The sequence below is a fragment of the Trichosurus vulpecula genome, chromosome 1 (assembly GCF_011100635.1).
Source record: "Trichosurus vulpecula isolate mTriVul1 chromosome 1, mTriVul1.pri, whole genome shotgun sequence".
NCBI classification, from domain to species: Eukaryota; Metazoa; Chordata; class Mammalia; order Diprotodontia; family Phalangeridae; genus Trichosurus; species Trichosurus vulpecula.
In genome coordinates, this window is record NC_050573.1 from 557,000,646 (window position 1) to 557,023,100 (window position 22,455).

A 22,455-nucleotide genomic window follows, 5' to 3' on the forward strand; every position below is an offset into this window, starting at 1 on the left:
TGAAATAGGTTTAATGTTCCCCCCGGAGATCCTCCCCTTTTCAGAAGTCAAGGGTTTTATTTGGATTTCAACCAATCAGTGAAACACTTAAGTGCCTACTATGTGTCAGGTATGTGGACATTTTTGATACCACAACCAAAACGAGAGAGTCCCTGTGCTCTTGGCAAGCTTCTGTTCTGCTCAAGAAGACAATATGGGCACATATAAGTATGTACAAAATAAACAAAAGCTAATTTGGGAGGATACGAGAGGGTGTAAGGATCAGCGAGGGCCTCTTATAGTGGTTGAGGAGCATCTTGAAGGAAGACTATTGATTCTAGAAAATAAAGGTAAGGAGGGAGTGCATTCCAGACCTTAGGGAAGGCCTGGATAAGAGCCTAGAGATGGGAGATGAATGCCCTATGCAAGGAAGCGCCATCGCAACTAGACTGTAGTTAGCAAAGGGCAGTAATTACTAATATTTGTATACAAACATTCTTTGGCATAATTTCTACCGTGTGCTCTTGTACTAGAGTTGGACCAACAGTTAATTTGGGGAAAGGATTCTGCCCATTTTTCTTTTTGGCTCTTTAATCACTCTACAAAAAGGCTTTCATCAAAGTGGGGAAAATAATATTTGATTTAGAAGTAAAGAGGCTGGTTTTACTAGTAAATTTGCTTTTTAAATTTTAAACAAACAGAACTTATACACCCAGCAAAGTGTTTGTGACTTGAAAGTAGTCACCTGGAAGCCATCTACTCACTCTAATAATCATATTTCCAGGACTTTTCTTAAGGGAGCTGCTTTTGAAGCCAATAGCATATTCTTTTGAATATCTCCAATAGTCATAAATCATTATCCTCTAAGAATTCTTGAGCCAAATCTTGTGAATCAAGCTATCTAGGGTGAAACCCAAGGACTAATGGAACAATCAAGTTATTAATTTAACTCTTAAGCTGAATAATGAAGCTGAGTTCCTTGTTAGGTTGATTTCTTGTTGGATCCATGGACCTTCTCAATGTGGGTACTCCTTCCAACATGGTCAGTCACAGCCCATCTGTGCCTGCCCATCCTGTACAGTTCTTGTCTCTCTACTACTGTAAATCCATCACAGGCTCTAAGGTGCTGAGGGCATTCTCTAGTTCTTTTGACAGAACATGGACACCAATGGAGCATATGGGTTGTTCATTAGCTATCCTTTGTTTTCACTAGGTGAGGTTTTCACTTTCTGACTCCATCAAGTCTAGCAGTCCCTCTCCTATGCCACTTTTAAATTTCAAGTCAAATTTAAAGGATACTGTTGATTATGAAGGGGCAGCTAGGTGACACAGTGCCCAGTGCCAAGCTTAGAGTCAGGAAGACTCATCTTCATGAATTCAAATCTGGTCTCAGAAACTTACTAGCTGGGTGACCCTGGGCAAGTCACTTAATCCTATTTGCTTCACTTTCTTCATCTATAAAATGATCTGGAGAAGGAAATAACAAACCACTCCAGAATTTTTGCAAGAAAATCCCAAATGGGGTCATGGATTGTTGGATAAAACTGAAACATCTGAACAAATTAATTGTGAAAGGACTAAAATACTCAAGTGATAGTCCTGTTTATGGAGGATTCTATTCTCTTTATTTTTTTTTCATTTGATTACCAACTTCTGTCTTCTCTCCCCTTTTGAACCTCCCCCCCAGAGAAAATTCTTCTGCAGGAAGCCTTCTGCAGACTCATTCGCTGTTAGTTACCCTCTCTTTTGTCTCTAGGACCAAATAAAACTCCACATACAGAAAGAGATGCCGATTTCCCCAAACCCTTTCACAGACATATGCAGTCGCCTTTTCAATTATTTACAACCATATATTATCCCACTCTACAAATTATAGCTAATGACCCAAGGGCTCTCATCCCCATGATGTCTATATGAGTTTCAAAAAAAAATGCCTCCTCTTTCCTCCATGGTTACGGACAACTGAGACCCGACTGTAATTTCACATAGGACAAATGCTCCCCACCAGTCGTATTATTCACTCTGCCATATTAGCATGGGCACAAAGGCACAAGCCTGAAGAAATTGGGCAGTCTCTGACATCAGAGAAATTTTAAAAACCAAACTATGTACCTCTACAAATTTTAATTAAAAATGAAAATACGTATCAGCGGGTCCTGTTCACCTTTGAACAATGACGTCCAATGAAGGGAGGAAGGCGGTGTAGTAAATAAGAGTGTTGAAGTTGGAATCAGGAAGACTCAACTTCAAATCCCTGCCTCAAACACCCACTAGCTATGTGACCCTGGGTAAGTCTTTTAACTTCTCTCAACTTTGGTTTCCTCATCTGCAAAATGTGGATAATATAGTACTGACCTCCTGGGACTGTTGTGAGGACCAAATAAGATCGCCTATCTAAAGCATCTGGCAAGCTTTAAAGTGCTATTTAAACATGATGATGATGATGACGATGTGCCCTGCCTTCAGGTGACTTTTAAAAGAGTGGGCAAGCTTCCAAAATTCATGTGGACTAGAAAGATTATTAAGATTTCCAGAAAGATTCATAACCTTACATGCTAGCACGATGCTTTACAATATAGAAAGAACTTTCATACATACTATTTTAGCTGATCCTAACAACTTAGGTGAGGGAAGAAGAGCAAATATCCCTATTTTTCAGAAAGGAAAACTGAGGCTCCAATGAGTCGTCTCTTATACAAGGCCATATCGTATTAAGTAGCAGAGCTAGAACTAGGGATCAAGGTTTTTGGAATCCCAATAAGTGGCACAGTGGATAGAGCACCAATCCTGGAGTCAGGAAGACTCATTTTCCTGAGTTCAAATCTGGTATCAGACATTTACTAGAGCTGTGTGACCCTGGGCAAGTCACTGAACCCTGTTTGCCTCAGTTTCCTCATCTGGAGGAATGAGCTGGAAAAGAAAATGGCAAACCACTCCAGTATCTTTGCTAAGAAAACCCCCTGTGGGGTCATGAAGAGTCAGACGTGACAGAAAAACAACTAAACAATAACTGATTAAATCCCAGTACTGTGTAGAAAGAAGGAAGCAAGGAAAAGACAGACATCTATCTGTAATACATTGATTGAGTCTTCAGTCAGGCATCTTCAATGAGGCAGAGCCACCCCATGAATTCTTGAATACGTTTTAAAAATCACAATATAAAGGAATGTTAACCCTTGCCTATAAATAGAAAATTATGAAAATACTGGTATGAAACTCATGTGAATTATTTCCAAGTTGTTAAGGTTTCCTTATGTGAATATATATACAAGCAGCTGAATAATAAATGAATGAATGAAATGAAATGAAATGAAAATAATTAAATTTCCTGATTAGTGAGTCTAGGCTACCTAGCCACGGCATGCTAAGTGCCTAACCCACTTACCCCCTCCCTTTTCATCTTCCCACCTATTGCACTAGAAACAGTAAATAAATCAACATTGACAGCCCTTCCCAGCAGCAACCACGATCAGTTTTTCTAGGACTCCCCCCACCCCCATTATGGTTGTGACTTCTAGGTACTTACTAAGTATATATTGATTAAATGGCAAAACATCCTTCCCAACCACTACCCCCAGCACTTAGCACAGAGTAAGCAGCTTGTAAGGGAGCTTTAAAAATTATCATTATTCATTCAAGTTAAGTGTTTACTCCAGATGTTGAAACACATCTCCCTATTTTTGGTAAAGAAATGGAATTACAATAGGCTCAGAATGTTGCATATATCAAACAGCCATTTTGTTGGATATTTTTGCTTAATTTTTCTTCTTTGTTACAAGAGAGGGTTTTCTTGGGAGGGATATATTGGGAAATTGTTGTGACATAAAAAAAGACATCAACAAAATGTTTTCTTTAATTAAAATAAAATAAAATGGCCCATTAGGAAACCTGTCTTGCAAGCATCTGCTCTGCTTGGCGAGAAGCTATATCCATAAGCAAAATCCATGTTTTTTTTCTAAACCATATCCAACATGAATGGTGCTTATGAGAAGGAGATTTCTCCTGGTGAAATTGTGGAAAGAAATGTGTGCCAAGAGATTCAGTTTCTGGCTTGATGGGCACTGTGTCAAATTGTGGAGGACAGAAGTACAGTGGAAAGAACACTGGCGATAGGAAAACCAGTTTTGAATACTCCCCACTCCCATTTATAACTCACTGTGGGATTTCATCCCTATGGACCTCAGCTTCCTCACCTGCAAAGTGAGGGGCTTTACACTACTGAGAGTCCCTAAGGTGCCTTCCAGCTCTAACATTCTATGCTACCTTATTTGCAACTGAAAGCAATACAAAAATAACGTGTAGGAAGAAGACTTAGAATCGAAAGACCTAGGTTGGAATCTCAGCTTGGCCACTTATTGTCAGTGGAGGTTCTTGTTTTCAAGAAGCTCACATTCTAATTGGGAAGAGAGCATTAAACAACTATGTACCTAAAGTGCCTGGCCGGTAGTCAGAAAGAACCATCTTCCTGAGTTCAAATCCGTCCTCACACACTTACTAGCTGTGTGACCCTGGGCAAGTCAATGTGATATGCTATACATGGTACAAAGATCAAAGGCACAACTTGAGAAGAAGCCTGGAGAGGTAAAGAAAAAAAACATAAACAAAGTCTTCTGTGAAAAAAGCACAGAAGTACAAAATGCTGTAAAAAAATCACTTATGGCTGAGAGAAATTTAGGAAAGCTTCATGGAAAAGGTGGCATCTTAGCTAAGTTGGAAGGATAAGCAGATTTGCAACAAGTAGAGAATGGGCCAGGGCATGGAAAGCAGAGGTGAACATCACAAACATAAGTAGAATGTTGGGGAAGTGTGGAATGTGTCCGAGGAATAGCAAAGTAATCCAGTATGGGGAAGGTATACAATGAGTATGAACGGTAGAGTAGAGAGCCAGCTTTAGAGCCAGGGAATGTCCAAGTTCAAACCTCGCCCCTGACACAAACTAGCTGCAAGACTTTGGACAAGTCACTTATAACCTCTCAGTGCTCTAGGAAGGCAACCCTAAGCATCATCACAGAAGTCAACGACCTGCATTTGTAAAGGAAATTTGCTTACCTAGGATTCCCTCGACTGATGAAATCACAATAGAGAATTGTGAAGGGCCATTATAGGAGGTAAACTAGGAAAGGTCAGTTGGACCCAAATAATGTTGTTTTGTTGTTTAGTCAGTTTTCAGTCATGTCTAATTCTTTGTGACCCCTTTTGGGGTTTTCTTGGCAAAGATACTGGAGTGGTTTGCCATTTCCTTCTCCAGTTCATTCTATCCACTGAACCACCTAGCTGGTCCAAATAATACAGGACTGCTCTGTCAAGTTCAAAAAGCATAGATTTTATGTAGTAGGCAGTAGTAAGCATCTCCAAAAAGCAAGAGTCCTATCTTCTACTTTTGCTATCAGCCTTATTGTGCTTTTTACAAAGATTTTTTACAAAACACATAGTAGGTACTCAATAAGTATTTGTTTACTTGATGTGATTGATTAGGGTCAAACTGTGACAAAAGAGGTAGGTATGGAAGGAACCAATCACAGGCAGTGAGTTCTGAGCGCCATGACACTTCCCCTAAATACAAAATTTGTAAAAAATTATCTCCTTTGGGCTGAATCACAAAGAGGTGCCTTTATTCTGTAGTCCCTCTCACCTTGACAATGTATCTTTGGGGTCTCCCAGGTGCCAGCAACAGTACAACTCGTCATGCTCTCTTCCTGGTCACTGTAAAATCCTTCTTTACAAGCATAATGAACTTGGCCGCCCAGCCTAGAGGTGTATTGTCCGATGATGTAGCCGTTTGGAATCTCCGGAGGTGTCCCACAGTCTATTTCTACAGGTAAAATCACGCCAAATTGGTCATTGTGTGGATTCTTCAAAGGCAAAAACCAGCCCTCCTCCCAAATGAATGGATTCACTCTGGCTTGACCACTTGGCTCGATTTCAACAAGTGTCTGGGAGGGAACTCTTAAATCTGTGTCTACATTCCATTCTAATTTTCCACAGGAGCCACATGTATGCATGTACAACTACCGAGGCAAGTCTGACTAGTGTAGACGAACAGGGGCAAGGACAGTCTGACAATGAAAAATCAGAATGATACAAATTTTTAAAAACTAACACAATTTTATTATATTCAAGGTCATACTCAATACACAACCAATTACTAGCTGCTGGAAGTGATACAATGGATAGAGTGCTGGGCCTGGAGTCAGGAAGGCCTGAGTTCAAATACTGCCACAGACACTTATAAGCTTTGTGGCTCTGGAAAAGTCACTTAACCTCTGCTTCACATTTCCTTAACTGCAAAATGGGGATAACAGTGTACGTACCTCTTAGAGTTGTTGTCCAATCAAATGAGATATTTGTAAAGTGATTACCAGAGTGCCTGGCACACAGTAGGCTCTATGGAAATGCTTATTAAACCTTCCCCCTCTATTATTCTAATGTTTCAAAGTATAAGCCTTGCTAAAACTGCTTCAATGAATTAAAATAAATTAGTAATTAGAAGTATCCATTTACAATAGGGATCTGTTTCACTGACATCATTTCACTGATGCAGGATGAGAAAGCTCGCCATACCAATGCAGGACAGCACCTTCTGTACAATAAATGGTTTTAATTGTCTGGAGCTGAGGTGTCAAACATGCAGGAGGCCACAGGCTGCCTCCAAGAGTGGGGCTGAACCAAATTAAAATGTCATTGGGTAATATTTAATAAAATAAATAAAAATGCAATAAAACATCCACAATGTTAATATGTGGTTTTCTGGTCAATATGTGGCCTGTGGGGATCTTTCTGTACAGTTCTGTGGCCTCCATTTCTATTTTAGTTTGACAGCACTGTCCTAAAGCACCAAAAGGATAAGTGATTTTCTTAGGTTTATACAGCACGTATATATTGAAGGGGGAACTTGAGTTCAGGCCTTTCTTACTCTGAGGCCAGTTCTATGTCCTCGAGCTCACACTGCCTCTCCAGCTGGGAGATATTAATAATTAATATGCCATGGCTTCCTAAAAACAGTTTATGCTTTTGGGTTGGTTAAACACTCCACCTGACACCTTGTTGTAATTTTGTTTTCTTTGTAGATTTTGCGAGGGAACAGGTCAATCACACATTGTGTATATACCCCTATAAACTCACATGACTCTAAGGTAAGTAGCTCAGAGCAGACAGATGTCCCCATGAGGCCGTCCTTCCCTCCAAGCATTACATACCTAAGCAGTGACCCACCTGTGCATGATGTACCATCTCTCATAGGGTAGAATGGTTGGGTCCCATTTGGGGGAAGGTAGCCATCCTTGCAATAACACTCATAGCTTCCAGGAGTGTTCACACACTGTCCCCCAGGCCCACAGGTGTCTGGTACTTCACATTCATCCAAGTCTTGACGATCCAACAAAAGTAAAGGAAGAAAGGAGAGAGAGCAAAAAGAAAAAAAAGGATAAAAAAAATCATTTTTCCATTCTACATGGCTCCATAGAGGAATACACTTGTTACCGTCTCACCATCATTTCATCGATTTTAGATTTGTCTCCCCAACTAGATGGCAAGCTCCTTCAGTATTGGGTCCTTGTCTTATATTTCTCTTAGATCCCTCCATGGCAGAATGTATGCTGCAGACACTCAACAAATATGTGGTGGTTGAAGAATATAGCATAACTAAGTTTAATTTAACTAAATGTGATTCATGAGTTATTGTAGTCAAAAAAAACTTCCATTGCTACTATGCACATACTCTTCTCTACCCTCAACTTCACTCCAGTTCTGGAACCAAGATTCATGATCAAATCAACTCTGCCATTATTCTTTCAAGGGGTGTGTCAATCTATTCCCCAAAGATCCCACTCCTCATTGATACAACTTTCTGGACCAAAGTAATGCTCCCTGGGTACCACGGTCCTAAGTTCATTGTTTTCCCCATTAGAATAAGCTTCTTGAAAGCAAGTTCCTTTGTTTTTGTATTTGTTTGCACAGTACTTGGCATATGGTAAACCCTTTTAATAAAGGCTTTTTTCAAGTTTTCATTTTTCATCCTCTAATGGCCAGCCTTCTAGTAATGAGCCTCTCTATGCTTAGTTAAGTTAGTCCTAGGTCATCAGACAAAATCAGGGGCAAAGACGATATCTGAATCTTTTCACCTTGCTAAAAGTAATAACCCAGGATATATAAAAATGTAAAATGGCCCTTGGTCCTGGATGGCCCACTCACCCAAACACAGGGGCAGAGTATGACAGAGTAGGGCAAGAGACACAAATCTGACAATCTGAAAATATCAATTTACCTATTAATATTCTATATAATAAAAATTATCTGAGGGTTCATTGATGAGGCACTGCTGCTGATCACCACACAAATCTACACACAGAGATAGTCATATGTAGATTTTATTTATGCTCAGAATTCAGGATCATCTGTATGAAAAGTTAGAGAGTTAGAGTACCATCTTCAGCAACCTTATATGCAATATCTGAGACCAGATTTGAATTCAAGCCTTCCTGACGCCAGACCCAGCACTCTATCTACTGTGCCACTTTTTGGAGAATAACTAGATTGCCTAATATGGAGGCCTCTTCACCACCTACCATGTCGCTGGAATGTGAAGTCTCCCTTGACTGCCTGTGTCTTTTAGACTGGCAAGACTGAACAGTTCCCTGTCTTTCTGTTGCTCTCTGTTCAGCGATTTTTATCTCACTCACTGAGAGAATGAAGATCCCAGCTGACCCCAGTTTAACCACGAGAAAGGACACCATGAACTGAACCAGTGAGATGAGAAGGATGTTCCTTCCTGCTCTCTCTTTTTTACCTGCAGATCCAAGAAATGAGCCTAGGGATATTTGTTTCTGTTCTGTGTTGTTTGTCCTCCTCAGTTTCAGGTGCTGGAGGTGATCCTCACAGGATCCATGTTCAAACCATGGAAGCCTTAGAGGCAGGCTTGCGACTGGGTTGGTACAGCCAGTCAGACCAGCACGGAAACCCTGAGAAGCCAGGAGGGTTTTGGACTTGGACCTGGGTCTCTGCTCTATGGGAACTGAGCTAAACTATGAATTAATGCTCTTCCTCTCCTCAGAGCCTAAGGTGGTACAAGGGGGAAGAGGGACTATTCCTTTTGGGTACTGGGAGAGTAATTCTGCAGGTTTATGACCATACCCTTTAAAGGAAACATTCCTTTATAAAAGTAAATGGCATTGTTTCCTTCTCAGCATCTCTTTTTGCCCTATCCCCAGTACAAGGAAACCACTCCCTATAGTTAGGGAACATTCTTAGTGCGGACTGAAGCCATTTATAGAAAGTAAAGATGCCCCAAAAGCCCTTAATAGTACCAGAGAATGGGCTAGGTGGAGGAGGGTGAAATGTCACTTACCTGGCCTTAAGGCAGTAGAGGCCGTGGTAGCCTGTGTTACATTTGTATGCCCGGTACTTAACACAGAACCTGACACATAGTAAGTGTTTAATAAATGCTTACTGACATGTTGAAATGTAAGAAGGGATTGGGTTGTAAGGAATCAGTAGGTACCGAGAAATCATTCTAGCAACTGTGTCAGGAGACACAGGTCAGGAGGTCAGAATGTCAGGAGACCAAAGAGGAGACTATAAAAAGCCCAGGCCAGAGGTGCTGAGGGTCTGAGCTACAGTGGTGGCTGTGTGAACAGAGACAGTGGAAGTCAGATTGAAGAGATGCTACAGAGATAAGAAATGACAGGATTGGCAACTGATTACAAATGTGGGATGAGGAAGAATGAGGAATCGAAGGTAATGGTGAGGTTATGAACCTGAGTGACTGGAAGGATAGGGGTGCCATAGACAGTAATAGAGATGTTCAGGAGAGAGGTGAGGGTAAGTTCTATTCTGAAAATATTCATTTTGAGATACTTAGAGGAGCAGCTAGGTGGCACATTGAGTACAGCACCAGCCCTGGAGTCAGTAGGACCTTAGTTCAAATCCACCCTGACACATGTACTAGCTGTGTGACCATGGGCAAGTCACTTAACCCCAATTGCCCTGCCAAAAAAAAAAGAAAAAAAAAGATACTTAGAGGAAACACGGTTTGAACTGTCCAATAGGCAGTTGATACAGGACTGTCTCATCGCTAATCTCTTTCCTGACCTCTGGTTTTTCTTCCCCCCACCTCTTCCCCCCCGCCTCTCTCTCTCTCTCTCTCTCTGTATATATATATATACATATATATATATGTATATGTATATGTATACGTATGTATGTATGTATATATATGCATATATATACATATATATGTATGTGTGTGCATATGTATGTATACACACATAAACATTTATACACACATATATATGTATAAATAGATATAGATAATTCCCAGATATAGCTAGCTATATCTATACATATGCATAATACATGCATACATACATACAGAGAGAGAGAGAGAGAGTGTGTGTTCTGGGAATTGTCAACATAGAGATGATAATTGAACCCAGGAGACCTGATAAAGTTACCAAGGGAAAGAGTCTAGAAAGAGAAAAGAATACCCAGGACAGAGCCTAGTTAATGGGCATGACAGATATCATATGGATGACAATTCAGGAAAGAAAAGTGAGAATGGGCAGTCAGATAGATGTCCAAGAAGGCATGAATTACCACAAATAGATATACCTATTTTCTCATACCTGCAAAAACTTTATCAAAGGAGGCAGAGCAAAGATGGTGGAGAAAAAGCAAGAACTCCTCAGACATCTCCCCAAAACCCCTCTGAACATCTTTAAATAATGCCATAAAAATTCCTAGAGTGGCGGAACCCACAAAACAATGGGGTTAAATAATTCTCCAGCCAAAGAAAACTTAGAAAGTTGGCAGGAAAGGTCTGCTGCACCTGGGTGAAAGCAGAGGACAATCCAGCACAGGCTGTGCCAGTGCAGATCAGGCCCCAGCAAAACAGGAGCAGATCTTAGGAGCCAATAAATCATCACCAGCAGCTGCTTCCAGAGTTTTCAGCCCACAGATGGTAAGGGGGTCAAAAAACTGACCAGAATACTACAGGGGTCTCTTTGCTGGCACTCAGGGCTGGACTCTATTGCTTGGCCCATACACAGTTCTGGGTGGCAGTCCCAAGGTGAGGAGGAACACTAGCACACCAGAACTTGTGGCCAAAGTGGAGCAGGGACTCTCGTCACAGTTCCACGGTAGAAAAGTGCTTGTGGTCACTCACAGAGCGGAGTACAGGCCAAGACAGTAGTAAACACAATTCTCCTTAGATCATACCACTTTGGAAGAACTGAAAACTTACAGGTCCCCAGAATTACCTCCGAAAACAGCTGCACAAAACCCTTGAAGCTTGGGACAGTGTGCCCTCCACCCTGAAAGCAGAGCCCCACTTTAACAAAGAGTTAAAAGTCAAGAAATAGACTTGGCAACAACTATAGCAATCTACTCTTCAATAAACCCAAAGAGGCCAGCTTCTGGGCTAATAATTCACTATTGCACAAAAACTGTTGGGAAAGTTGGAAAATGGTAGGGCAGAAACTGGGCATAGACCAATATCTTACACCATATACCAAAATAAAGTCAAAATGGGTTCATGATTTAGGAATAAAGGCTGATACTATAAGTAATTTGGGAGAGCAAGGAATAGTTTACTTATCAGATTTATGGAAAAGAAAAGAATTCATGATACAACAAGAGATAGAGAACATTACAAAATGCAAAATGGATAATTTTGATTATGTTAAATTGAAACGTTTTCATACAAAAAAAGCCAATGCAACAAAAATTAGGAGGGAAACAGAAAATTGGGAGGAAATCTTTACAACTAGTGTCTCTGATAAAGGCCTCATTGCCAAAACATACAGGAAACTGAGCCAAATATATAGGAATACAAGTCATTCCCCAACTGAGAAATGGTCAAAGGATATGAACAGGCAGTTTTCAGAGGAAGAAATTAAAGATATCTATAGGCATATGAAAAAGTGATGGAAATCACTACTGATTAGAGAAATGCAAATCAAAACAACTCTTAGATACCATATCTCTCCTGTCAGATTAGCTAAAATAACAAAACAGGAAAATGATAAATGCTGGAGAGGATGTGGGAAAATTGGAATGTTGTTACATTGCTGGTGGAGTTGTGAACTGATCCAGCCATTCTGGAGAGCAATTTGGAACTATGCCCAAAGGGCTATAAAAATGTTCATACCCTTTGGCCCAGCAATACCACTTCTAGGGTTGTATCCCAAAGAGATCACACAAGCAGGAAAAGGACCCATATATACAAAAATATTTATAGCGGCTCTTTTTGTGTTAGCTAAGAATTGGAAATCAAAGGGATGTCCATCAATTGGGGAATGGCTGAACAAGCTGTGGTATATGAAGGTAATGGAATACTATTGTGCTATAAGAAATGGGGATGATACAGACTTCATAACAACCTGGAAAAGCCTACGCGACATAATGCTGAGCGAGTGGAGCAGAGCCAGGAGAACATTACACACAACCACAGATATATGGATTCTGTGAGGACCAACCCTGACAGACTTCGCTCTTCTCAGCAACACAAGGTACAAAGACAACTCCAAAGCACTCACAATGGAGAATACTATCTACATCCAGAGAAAGAACTATGACATATGAATGCAGATTGAGGCACACTTCATGATAGCCTTCCCCCACCCCCTTTTTTTCTTTTTCTCTCCTTTGTTTTTGTTTTTGGGTTGGTTTTTTTTTGGTCCTGTTTCTTCTTCCTAATTATTCATTTCATTGATCACAGTTCTTCTCCCTAACTTGACTAGTGTGTAAATTAATTCAATGTGAAGTTATACGTGGAAGTTATATGGGATTCCATGCTGTCTTAGGGAGGGAGGGGGGAGGGAAGGAAGAAAATCTGGAACTCAAAATTATGTAGAACTGAGTGTCGTAAACTAAAAATTTTTTTTAAAATTTTTTTTAAATTAAAAAAAAGAAATAGACTTGGAAAATGAGCAAACAGAAAAAATTCTACCATAGAAAGTTACTATTGTGACAAGGAAGATCAAAACACATGGAGAAGATAACAAAGTCAAAGCTCCAACATCCAAAGCCTCCAAGAAAAACATGAACTGGTCTCAGGCCATGGAAGAGCTCAAAAAGCATTTTGAAAATCAAGTAAGAGGTAGGAAAAATGGGGAAAGAAATGAGAGTGATGTAAGAAAATCATGAATAAAGAGTCAACAGCTTAATAAAGGAGACACAAAAAGACCTGAAGAAAATAACACCTTAAAAATAGAATAAGCTAAATGGAAAAGGAAGTACAAAAGGTAACTGAAGAAAATAATTCCTTAAAAATTAGAATTGAGCAAATAGAAGCTAATGACTATAGAAATCAAGAAATAACAAAACAATAAAACAAAAGAATGAAAAATAGTAGAAAACATGAAATATCTCATTGGAAAAACAACTGACCTGGAAAATAGATCCGGGAGAGATAATTTTAAAATGATTGGATTACCTGAAGGTCACAATCAAAAAAGAGTCTAGACATCATCTTTGAATAAATTATCAAGGAAAACTGGCCTGATACTCTAGAACCAGAGGGAAAAATAGAAATTCAAAGAATCTACCTATTACCTCCTGAGATTCCAAAATGAAAATTCTCAGGAATATTACAGCCAAATTCCAGAGCTGCCAGGTCAAGGAGAGAAGATTGCAAGCAGTCATAAAGAAATAATTCAAGTGACATGGAGCCATAGTCAACACAAGATTTAGCAGCTTCTATATTAAAGGATCAGAGGGCTTGGAATATGATATTCCAAAAGGCAAAGGAGCTAGAATTACAATCAAGAATCACCTACCCAGCAAAACTGAGTATAATCCTTCAGGGGTAAAAATGGACAGTCAAAGAAATAGAGAACTTTTGAGCATTCTTGGTGAAAACACCAAAGCTGAATAGAAAATATGACTTTCAAATACAAAACTCACAAGAAGCATAAAAAGGTAAACATGAAAAGGAAATCATAAGGGACTTTTTATATTCCTACATGGGAAGATGATACTTGTAACTCATAAAAATGCTTTCTCATTATTAGGGCAGTTAGAAGGAGTATATATAGACAAAGGGCACAGGTGTGGGTTGGATATGAAGGCATGATATTAAAAAAATAAAATTAAGGGGTAAGAAAGAGGAATGCACTGGGAGAAAGGGAAAGGGAGAGGTAGAATGTGATAAATTATCTCACATAAAAGAGGCACAAAAAAGTTTTTACAGCAAAGGGGAAGATGGGAGATGTGGAAAGAGTAAGTGAACCTTACTCTCATCAGAATTGGTTCAAAGAGGGAATAACATAAACACTCAATTGAGTACAGAAATCTATCTTACCTTACAGGAAAGCAAGAGGGAAAGGGGATGGGAGAGTGATAGAAGGGAGGGCAGACTGGGAGAGGTGGTAGTCAGAAGCAAAACACTTTTGAGAAGGGACAAGCTGAAAGGAGAGAGAGAATAGAATAAGCAAGGGTAGGGGAATAGGATGGTTTCACAGTTAGCAATAATAACTGTGAAAAAAAAATTGAGGCAAGTTTCTCTGATAAAGGCCTCACTTCTCAAATATATAGAGAACTGACTCAAATTTATAAAAATAAAAGTCATTCCCCATTTGATAAATCATCAAACAATATGAACAGTTTTCAGACGAAGTAATCAAAGCTATCTATAGCCATATGAAAAAATTCCTAAATCCCTTTTGATTGGAGAAATGCAAATTAAAACAATTCTGAGGTACTATATCATAAATATTAGATTGGCTAATAAAACAGAAAAGGAAAATGACCAATATTGAAGGAGATATGGGAAAAATGAGACATTAATGCACTGTCAGTGGAGTTGCGAACTGATACAACCATTCTTTAGAGCAATTTGGAACTATGCCGATAGGGTTACAAAACCATGCAATAATCTTTGACCTAGCAATATATCACTACTAGGTCTGTATCTCCAGAAAGAGATAAAAAACAAAAAGGAAAAGGACCTATATGCACAAAAAATATTGATAGCAGTTCTTTTCTGGAAACAAAGAACTAAAAACTGAGGGGATGCCCATCAACTGGGGAACGGGTGAACAAATTGTGCTATGTGATTATGATGGAATACTATTGTGCTATAAGAAATGATGACCAGGATGCTCTCAGAAAAACCTGGAAAGACTTGCATGGGCTGATGCAAAGTGAAATATACTGTGTACAAACTATTGTTGTAAGATGATTGGCTATGAATGACTTAGTTATTCTCAGCAATACAATGATCCCAGACAACTCTGAAGGATTTATGATGGAAAACGCTATGCATCCCACAGAGAAAGAATGGTGTCTGAATACAAATTGAAGCATACTTTTTTACCTTCTTTTTTTTCGTGAGGTTCTTTCACAACACAACTAATATGAAAGTATGTTTTGAATGACTACCCATGTATAATCTATATGGAATTGCTTGCCTTCTCAATAAGGGGAGTGGGGACGGAGGAACAAAGAGAATTTGGAAAGTTTTAAAAACAAATGTTAAAAATTGTTTTTAGATGTAACTATGGGAAAACAAAATACTAAATATTAAAAAAACTTTATCAAAATGATATGTGCAGTCAACAAAGTTTCTCTTAAAGAAAACATGAGAAGAAAATAAGCAGTCTCTTACAGAGCATTTTCTAAAACAGACCATATCTTTGCCAATTAAGAGGTGTAAGGAATACAACATACTTTTACATCCTTTGCTTCTTGACTACAAAGTCAAAATGAACACAATGGAACAAAATGAAACTTTACAGATGCTACTCAAACAAGGTAGCTCTCATGTTTGCCATAAAATCATATACAAATCTATGGCATGGATACGACTGCTCAACAATCCACTGACCATACTTAAGCAATGAATAAATAGTAAGTAGTAATAGGGGCAGCGAGGTGGAATAGTGGATAGAGTACTAGGCTTGGAGTCAGGAAGACTCATCTTCCTGAGTTCAAATCTGGCCTCAGACATTTACTAGCTGTGTGACCCTGGGCAAGTCACTTAACCCTGTTTGCCTCAGTTTCCTCCTATGTAAAATTAACTGGAGAAGGAAATGACAAGCTACTCCAGTGTCTTTGCTAAGAAAACCCCAAATGGGGTCACAAAGAGTCAGACACAACTGAAAACTAGGAAACTGAGGCACATAGAGGTTAAGCAACTTCCCTACAGCTAGTGTTTGAGACCAGATTTGGACTCAGGCCTTCTTGGCTATAGGCCCAACATTCTATCCACTGCCTATGGACTTATTTCTTCCCAAAGATGTTCTCCACTGAAACACAACATCCTTTGCAAATTCTAAATGGAAGAGAGTCTTGATTGATGGAAAGGTTCTCCAGGTTTGCAGAACAGGATCTCCTTACTAAGATTCATAGCAACTCAAAAGAAATCAGTCTAGACATCCATAACGAAAAATCGAAACAAATGAAGTAGCCACAATATCCACCAAGGCTTAGCTCCCTTCTCACCCTGGACGATCCCTAAACTCCTGTGACTTTCTCCCCCTAGAAGATTCCTCTGCCCTATGGCTCCTTCCTCCCACTCTCAGAACCTATGTTTTGAGGATGTACTCAGGCCAGCCATACTGATTCCTTCACTTGGCTTTTGGATCCACTCCTGATTCTCTGGCTCTTCCTACCACGCTCCGTCCAGCATCTTCTCTACCTTCCCTGTTTTTGGCTCCCTTTTTACATACTGTCTTTCTACCATTTGAATAAAAGCCTTTCGTTTTGCTTGTGTTTGTTTCCCCAGCACTTAGCACAGTGCCTGACACACAGTAAACTCTTAATAAATGCTTGATGGCTTGACATTGGGCCCAGATTGTTGCATGCAATTGGATGGACAACACATTGAATGAGTCTATCTGAATATACGTTTAGGACAAACGCTACAGACAAATAATGAGCTAGGCCCAGATTTGAAAAGAGAGAAGAAACTGGGCTGTGTCACCTCTGCGAAATTATACAGCATTTTCAATTATCTTTGGCTCTTTCGATATTCTTAACACGCATAACGCAATGGTGATGGAACATGCTGATGGACCACGGATCCCTGCAATCTTCATAGAATCACAGAAGACCCTAAGAAAGGATAGCGTTAAGATGGTGAGTGTTAGTAGGCAGCAGCATACTAACAATGGGACAAGTGGTATAAGGAAATGACATCAAGGACGTGGAAGCCCAGAAAGGGAGGTGGGAAAGAAGGGAACAAGCATTTATTAGGCACCAACTATGTGCCTGGCACTGTGCTAAGTATTTTACAAATACCATCTCATTTGATGCTCACAACAACTCAGAGAGGAAAGTGCTATTTTTAGCCCCATTTTACAGTTGAGAAAAACTGAGGCCGACAGAGGTTAAGTGATCCTACAGCTAGTAAATGATTGGAGGCCAAATTTTAATCTAGGCCTTCTTGATGAGGTTCGGCACACAATCCACTGCACCTCCAGTTGCTACCGGGGGACTGCTCATGGAGCCAGAGGGGAGGATGACAGAGCCTGACTATTGTACTGGTATCCATGAACTATGAAAAGAATCAGAGGTGAGCCTCCAGTGCAGCATTCTCTATAGAAGATACAGTGATTTATACTAGAAAGACATAAACAAGCATCACACGGGATGAAAGGGCCTGGAAGGATTATGAGCTGCTGCTTGGTAGAGAGAAAGAGCACCCACAATGATGAGATCACAGGTTGAAATACGATTGAAACGCAGATTAAAGTGGAATCTGGTTACCCAGAAAAGAACATTTTTTCAGGTCACCACAAATCACCGGGCAATCCTGTCTTGAGTTGTAGTTTTAATGATCCAAAACGAGATAATTCCAATCTGCTGACATCTCTCCCTTGGCTAAGCAAGGGAAAAAATAGGAAGAATAAATAAACCTGAGAAGCAGTAAAAGGTGGGAGTTTAGGGACATGAGGGGGAGGAAGTCAGGAGAGGAAGGGAGGCAGAGGGGTCAGGAGAGGGTCACCCTTGGTTTCCTGGAACTCTTGGTTAATATTTTCAAGAGGCATAAACCTTGAAACCCAGCTGTGTCCCAGAACTATTTTATTATAAGACCAAAGGGATTGGGGGAGGAGGGAGTGTGAAGAGGATGGGGCAGGGAAAATAACTACTGGTCAAATTTTTCTCTCAAAATTAGTTTTTTTCTTTAATAATAGTAGAAGCAAAGCTTGGCAACGGCCTTGAATGGGGATGCTGGTTCCAAATAGTAGAGAAACATAGAGAGACCCTCAATAATAACGAGATGGAAGAGGCAGCTATCCTTGAGTGTCTCTCCTTCCACCCTGCCCCCACTACAAATCAATGAAAGTTTCACTGTCGTCATGGTGACAACCACTGGCTGACAGCACCTACCTGGCACCACCCCAGGTTAGCCATCTGCAAAGAGGGGGAGAGATCTAGGAGGATGGGCACTTGAACAGCAGGGTTTCATGTTGGCATATACTATGCCAGGGTGTGAGTTATTTTGGAATTACACACACACACACACACACACACACACACACACATACACACAGTCCAGCATCTAACATTTTCTCTTCATGTTCCTCTGTACAAGCACTAAGAATACAAACAAATATAATTACAGTACTTTATGGTTTGCAAAGTCTGTCATTTATTCCTCACAGTGAGCCTAAAAAGTAAATACAATAGATCTCATTATCACTGCTTTAAAGATAAGTAAACTGAGGTTTGGCAGCAGCTAGGTGGAGCAGTAAATAGCCCGCTCAGCCTGGAGTCAGGAATACCTCAGTTCAAATCCAGCCTCAGACACTTACTCGTTGTGTGACCCTGGGCAAATCACTTAACCCTGTTTGCCTCAGTTTCCTCATCTGTAAAATGAGCTGAGAAGAAAATGGCCGACCACCCCCAGGCTTTGCCAAGCAAACTCCAAATGGGGCCACAAAGAGTTGGACACAACTGAAATGAATGAACGATAAGAACAAACCTGAGTCTTACAGAACTTATTTGCCTATTGCCACACAAGTGTCAAGAAACTCACTGTCAGGACAAGACAGGATTTGAACCCTTATTTCTCCCGACTGTCAGATGCAACACTCTTTCCACTGTAGTCCTCTGTGTCCAAAAGCTGTGCTCCAAGTTTCCTTTTTTAGTAACTAGAACACAGTTTTCCCAGCTAGTATGCCTCTCACCGTTTTCTCTGACATTCTTCAAGGATACCCAGAACCTTGGACAAAATCAGGCCATTTCCGTAATTCAGGATGGATGGGCTATCCTACAGATTTGTAATAATCAATACCGTTCTTCCCTCTGGCTCTAAGGCTCCTCAGAATATAAACTGCCATACCCAGGACCGTTCCTCTACTAAATGAGCCCATGGAGTCTTCCTTAGGCACTTAAGGATACACGACAAGTAGTGATGGAGAGGAGAGTAGGAAAAGAGAACATTGCATTCTACCCACATCGTCCCCATACTTGAACTCTGCAACCAGAAGAATAAGACACGGGCAAGGAGCTGGGCTTTTGCTATATCACTTAAAAGTCAGTGCTTGTCATGAGAAGCTGGTCCCAATAGGAAGGCATTCAGATAAAAAAGATTCCTGCCAGCTTTTCACATTAATGCAAATTTGTGGCTGGGGACTGCGGCTTAGGGTTTCTCACAGTTGTGGAGAGAGGCATTGCAACCCGGAAAAAGACAAGATTTTCAAATTTAAAACTGGATGGGATAAGCAATGGCAGAGCTGCTGTACATAGACAAACCATTTCCTGCACCTTCTTAAGTTGCACTTAAGTGGGGAGTTAATAGTGGTTTTTAATCACAAAGTCACAGGACTTAATTTTTCCTTTTTTGTAACTAAGCTAAAAAAGGCTACTTTTTGACGGGGGCAGATGAAGGTTCACAAGACACCTTACACTTAGAGGGGACAAGGACTTTTCCCTTTTTTCTTTTTTTTGGGGGGGGGCAGTTAAAAAATGTATGAAGCAACAGGGCAGTTGGCTGCTGCTGCTTGGATTTGAAAACCTGACTTTTTTAAAGAAGAAAACAGAACTTGCCCCTCTATGGGAAGCTGTGTGCCAAAGAGCTAACATTATAACCCTCCCTCCTTTTCCTCCCCCTCCTGCTGAGCTGATGTTGTGTTGTTGCATATCCCAGTTGTTCTTGTAGGTTTTTGTGAATCTGTGTGTGAAGTCCCTACCTCATTGTAGTGTATGCAGGCAAGACTGCACCCTCCTGCAAATGTGTACAGTATGCTGTGACATAGTTATTTTGGGCACATAATAAACATGTTGCAGCAAAATAAATAAATATGCATCTATAAATAAAAAAGAAAGACCATTACAAGAAAGTACAAGTGTTGTCCAAGCAGGCAAAGCCTCCCAAAGAAAATGAATGTGAAAGCTTCCTCCTGGTGACTGTATAATCAAGGTTGTCCCTTAATTCATTCCTGATGCCTTTCTCTGCAAAGGCCAGCCTGTGTCCATATCCAAATTAAGGCAGAGCATTAAAGAGCAGAAACATCCATTTAGAATGGAGGCAGTTAAAATCACTTCATCACTCTGTCTACTTCCTGCTGTTCTGCAACCTGTGAACATTCAAAGACTGCCCATGAGATCAAGTCGCCACCCAGCTGCCACTCAAAACTTCACCCTGGGGTTGTGTACCCATCTGTGCCCTGACAGACAGCCTTTGTCAATATCAAGAGAATGAATGGTGATTCTGGCCCTTCACAATCTGAACTAGAACCCACAGCTAATGAAAGACAGAGGCCTAGGGGAGAGGAAATAGGTGACAGGGACTGAACCCATGATTTCATTACTACAGGGAGCTGGATGAAGACACGAACTCCTCCCAATGCAGCTAATAGCCTTCTCTGCAATTCATGGTCTTAGGGAGTTGACGAAAGCACTGAGAATTTAAACGATTTGTCCATAGTCACACAGCAAAGAGACAAGACTTGGCTTCAACTACAACTCTCTACTATGGCTCATGTGAATGACAGAAACATACTCAGATAAACCTCTCTGAGGTAGTCTCTAGTAAATGGGCTGAATAGGCCCCGCCAGGTACATGTTCTGCATAACACCTTTCCCCAAAACAAAACAGAAGAAAACAAAGACTAGTAGGAACTCACCAAGGGAAGGAGTGCAAGGCAGAAGGCAGCTAAAATACCATGGTAAAATCTTTAATGAAAATAAAGTCTCATTAATTCATACTAATTGAGGGAAGGCTAAGTTTAGTAAAAAGTATATATTAGAGTTTGGTTGGTTGGTTAGTTGGTTTTTTTTAAGAGAAATGCTATGTCATTACTTTCAAATGCATGCAGAACTAACCTAAGGCCTGCCTGGTAGAGGTTATCTTCAAATCATGCTCATAGAGGGACTTGCTTTAATGGCTGACTAAACACTGACCTGTGACTAACAGATATTTGCACGAATGTATACACTTCTGAGATTCTTGCTAAAAAGTTTGTAAAATATATTATTAACACTGTTTAGAAAGCTCTGTTTCCATAATGACTAGAAGCATAAACTTTAACCCAACCCTCACACCAATTAGCACAAATTTCAAATTAATAAGATATTATTATACAAGCATACAGAATGGGGCCAAAGGGGAAGAAACTGAGATCCTTTTATCCTTGGGATTTAACAGGTCAGTCAGAGGAATCACTACGCAGCTAAAACACATCTAATTTCTTTCTGAGAAATTTAATCTTTCCATGCGACACAGATAGTGACTCACAACTCACGTGGTCTGTCAGACTTGACTGCTGATCGATCCCTACGTAAGCGCCTTAGATGATGGATATAAATCAAACTGTAAACCTTCAAGTGACATATACCAATGTCAACTCTTGTTAAAAGGCCGGCAAAGTGCACAAATGGCACCTCTGAACAGTATCTCAGGTACTGTATACCTACCACAAAGAAGACCTTACTGCCAACTATGGAATTCTGGTATAATAATGCAGTTTCACCCAAGTGGATTCACTTTTGCCATCACTATGAGTCCTATATTTTCCTATACCCATCCCATCATCAGTATGATCTGAGCAAGTTGGCAACTGCCCAGGTGAATTTACGTCTTAGCCTTAAGAGAACCACAGTTGTTGATGATACTGTAGAAGCAATGTAAGTTTAGAAACAAATTGAACTGAAGGACTGCTGAGGCTCCTTCCAACTCAGAGGTCCTGTGATTCTCGGTCAAAGAGGAGGCCCTGAGAGTCACTACGTACTGGTGATCAAGTCTGGTTATCCTTTCAAAACCTATATATCTTCAGACCTTCCAGAAGAGCCCTTCTATATTACTCAGGTGGTGAGTTCTAAGGAAGGATTAGAACTTCACCCCAGTGAATAGTTTTATTTGCTGTTGTGAACACCGCTTCTCCATGTGATAACCACTGAATCCCCAATAATTGTGGATAGTCAAGAGGAATGCAGAATCTAGAAAAATATGCCCAGACTCAGAACTGGAATGGAATGAACTTCAGAGGTTATCAAATTCAATTGACAACTCAAACAAGAATCCTTCCTCTAACA

The 22,455-nt window shown here is 40.3% G+C and overlaps 1 protein-coding gene across 1 annotated transcript in view; it reads right to left on the reverse strand.

The window, feature by feature from the left end:
- Window positions 1-22,455, reverse strand: part of SUSD1 (sushi domain containing 1) — a 278,160-nt gene that overhangs the window by 247,266 nt on the left and 8,439 nt on the right. The window contains exons 3-4 of the mRNA XM_036749351.1: window positions 7,192-7,344; window positions 5,612-5,791 (exon numbers count right to left, since the gene is read on the reverse strand). Of these exons, the coding sequence (XP_036605246.1) occupies window positions 5,612-5,791; window positions 7,192-7,344 (333 nt within the window). The remainder of the gene's footprint in view (window positions 1-5,611; window positions 5,792-7,191; window positions 7,345-22,455) is intronic.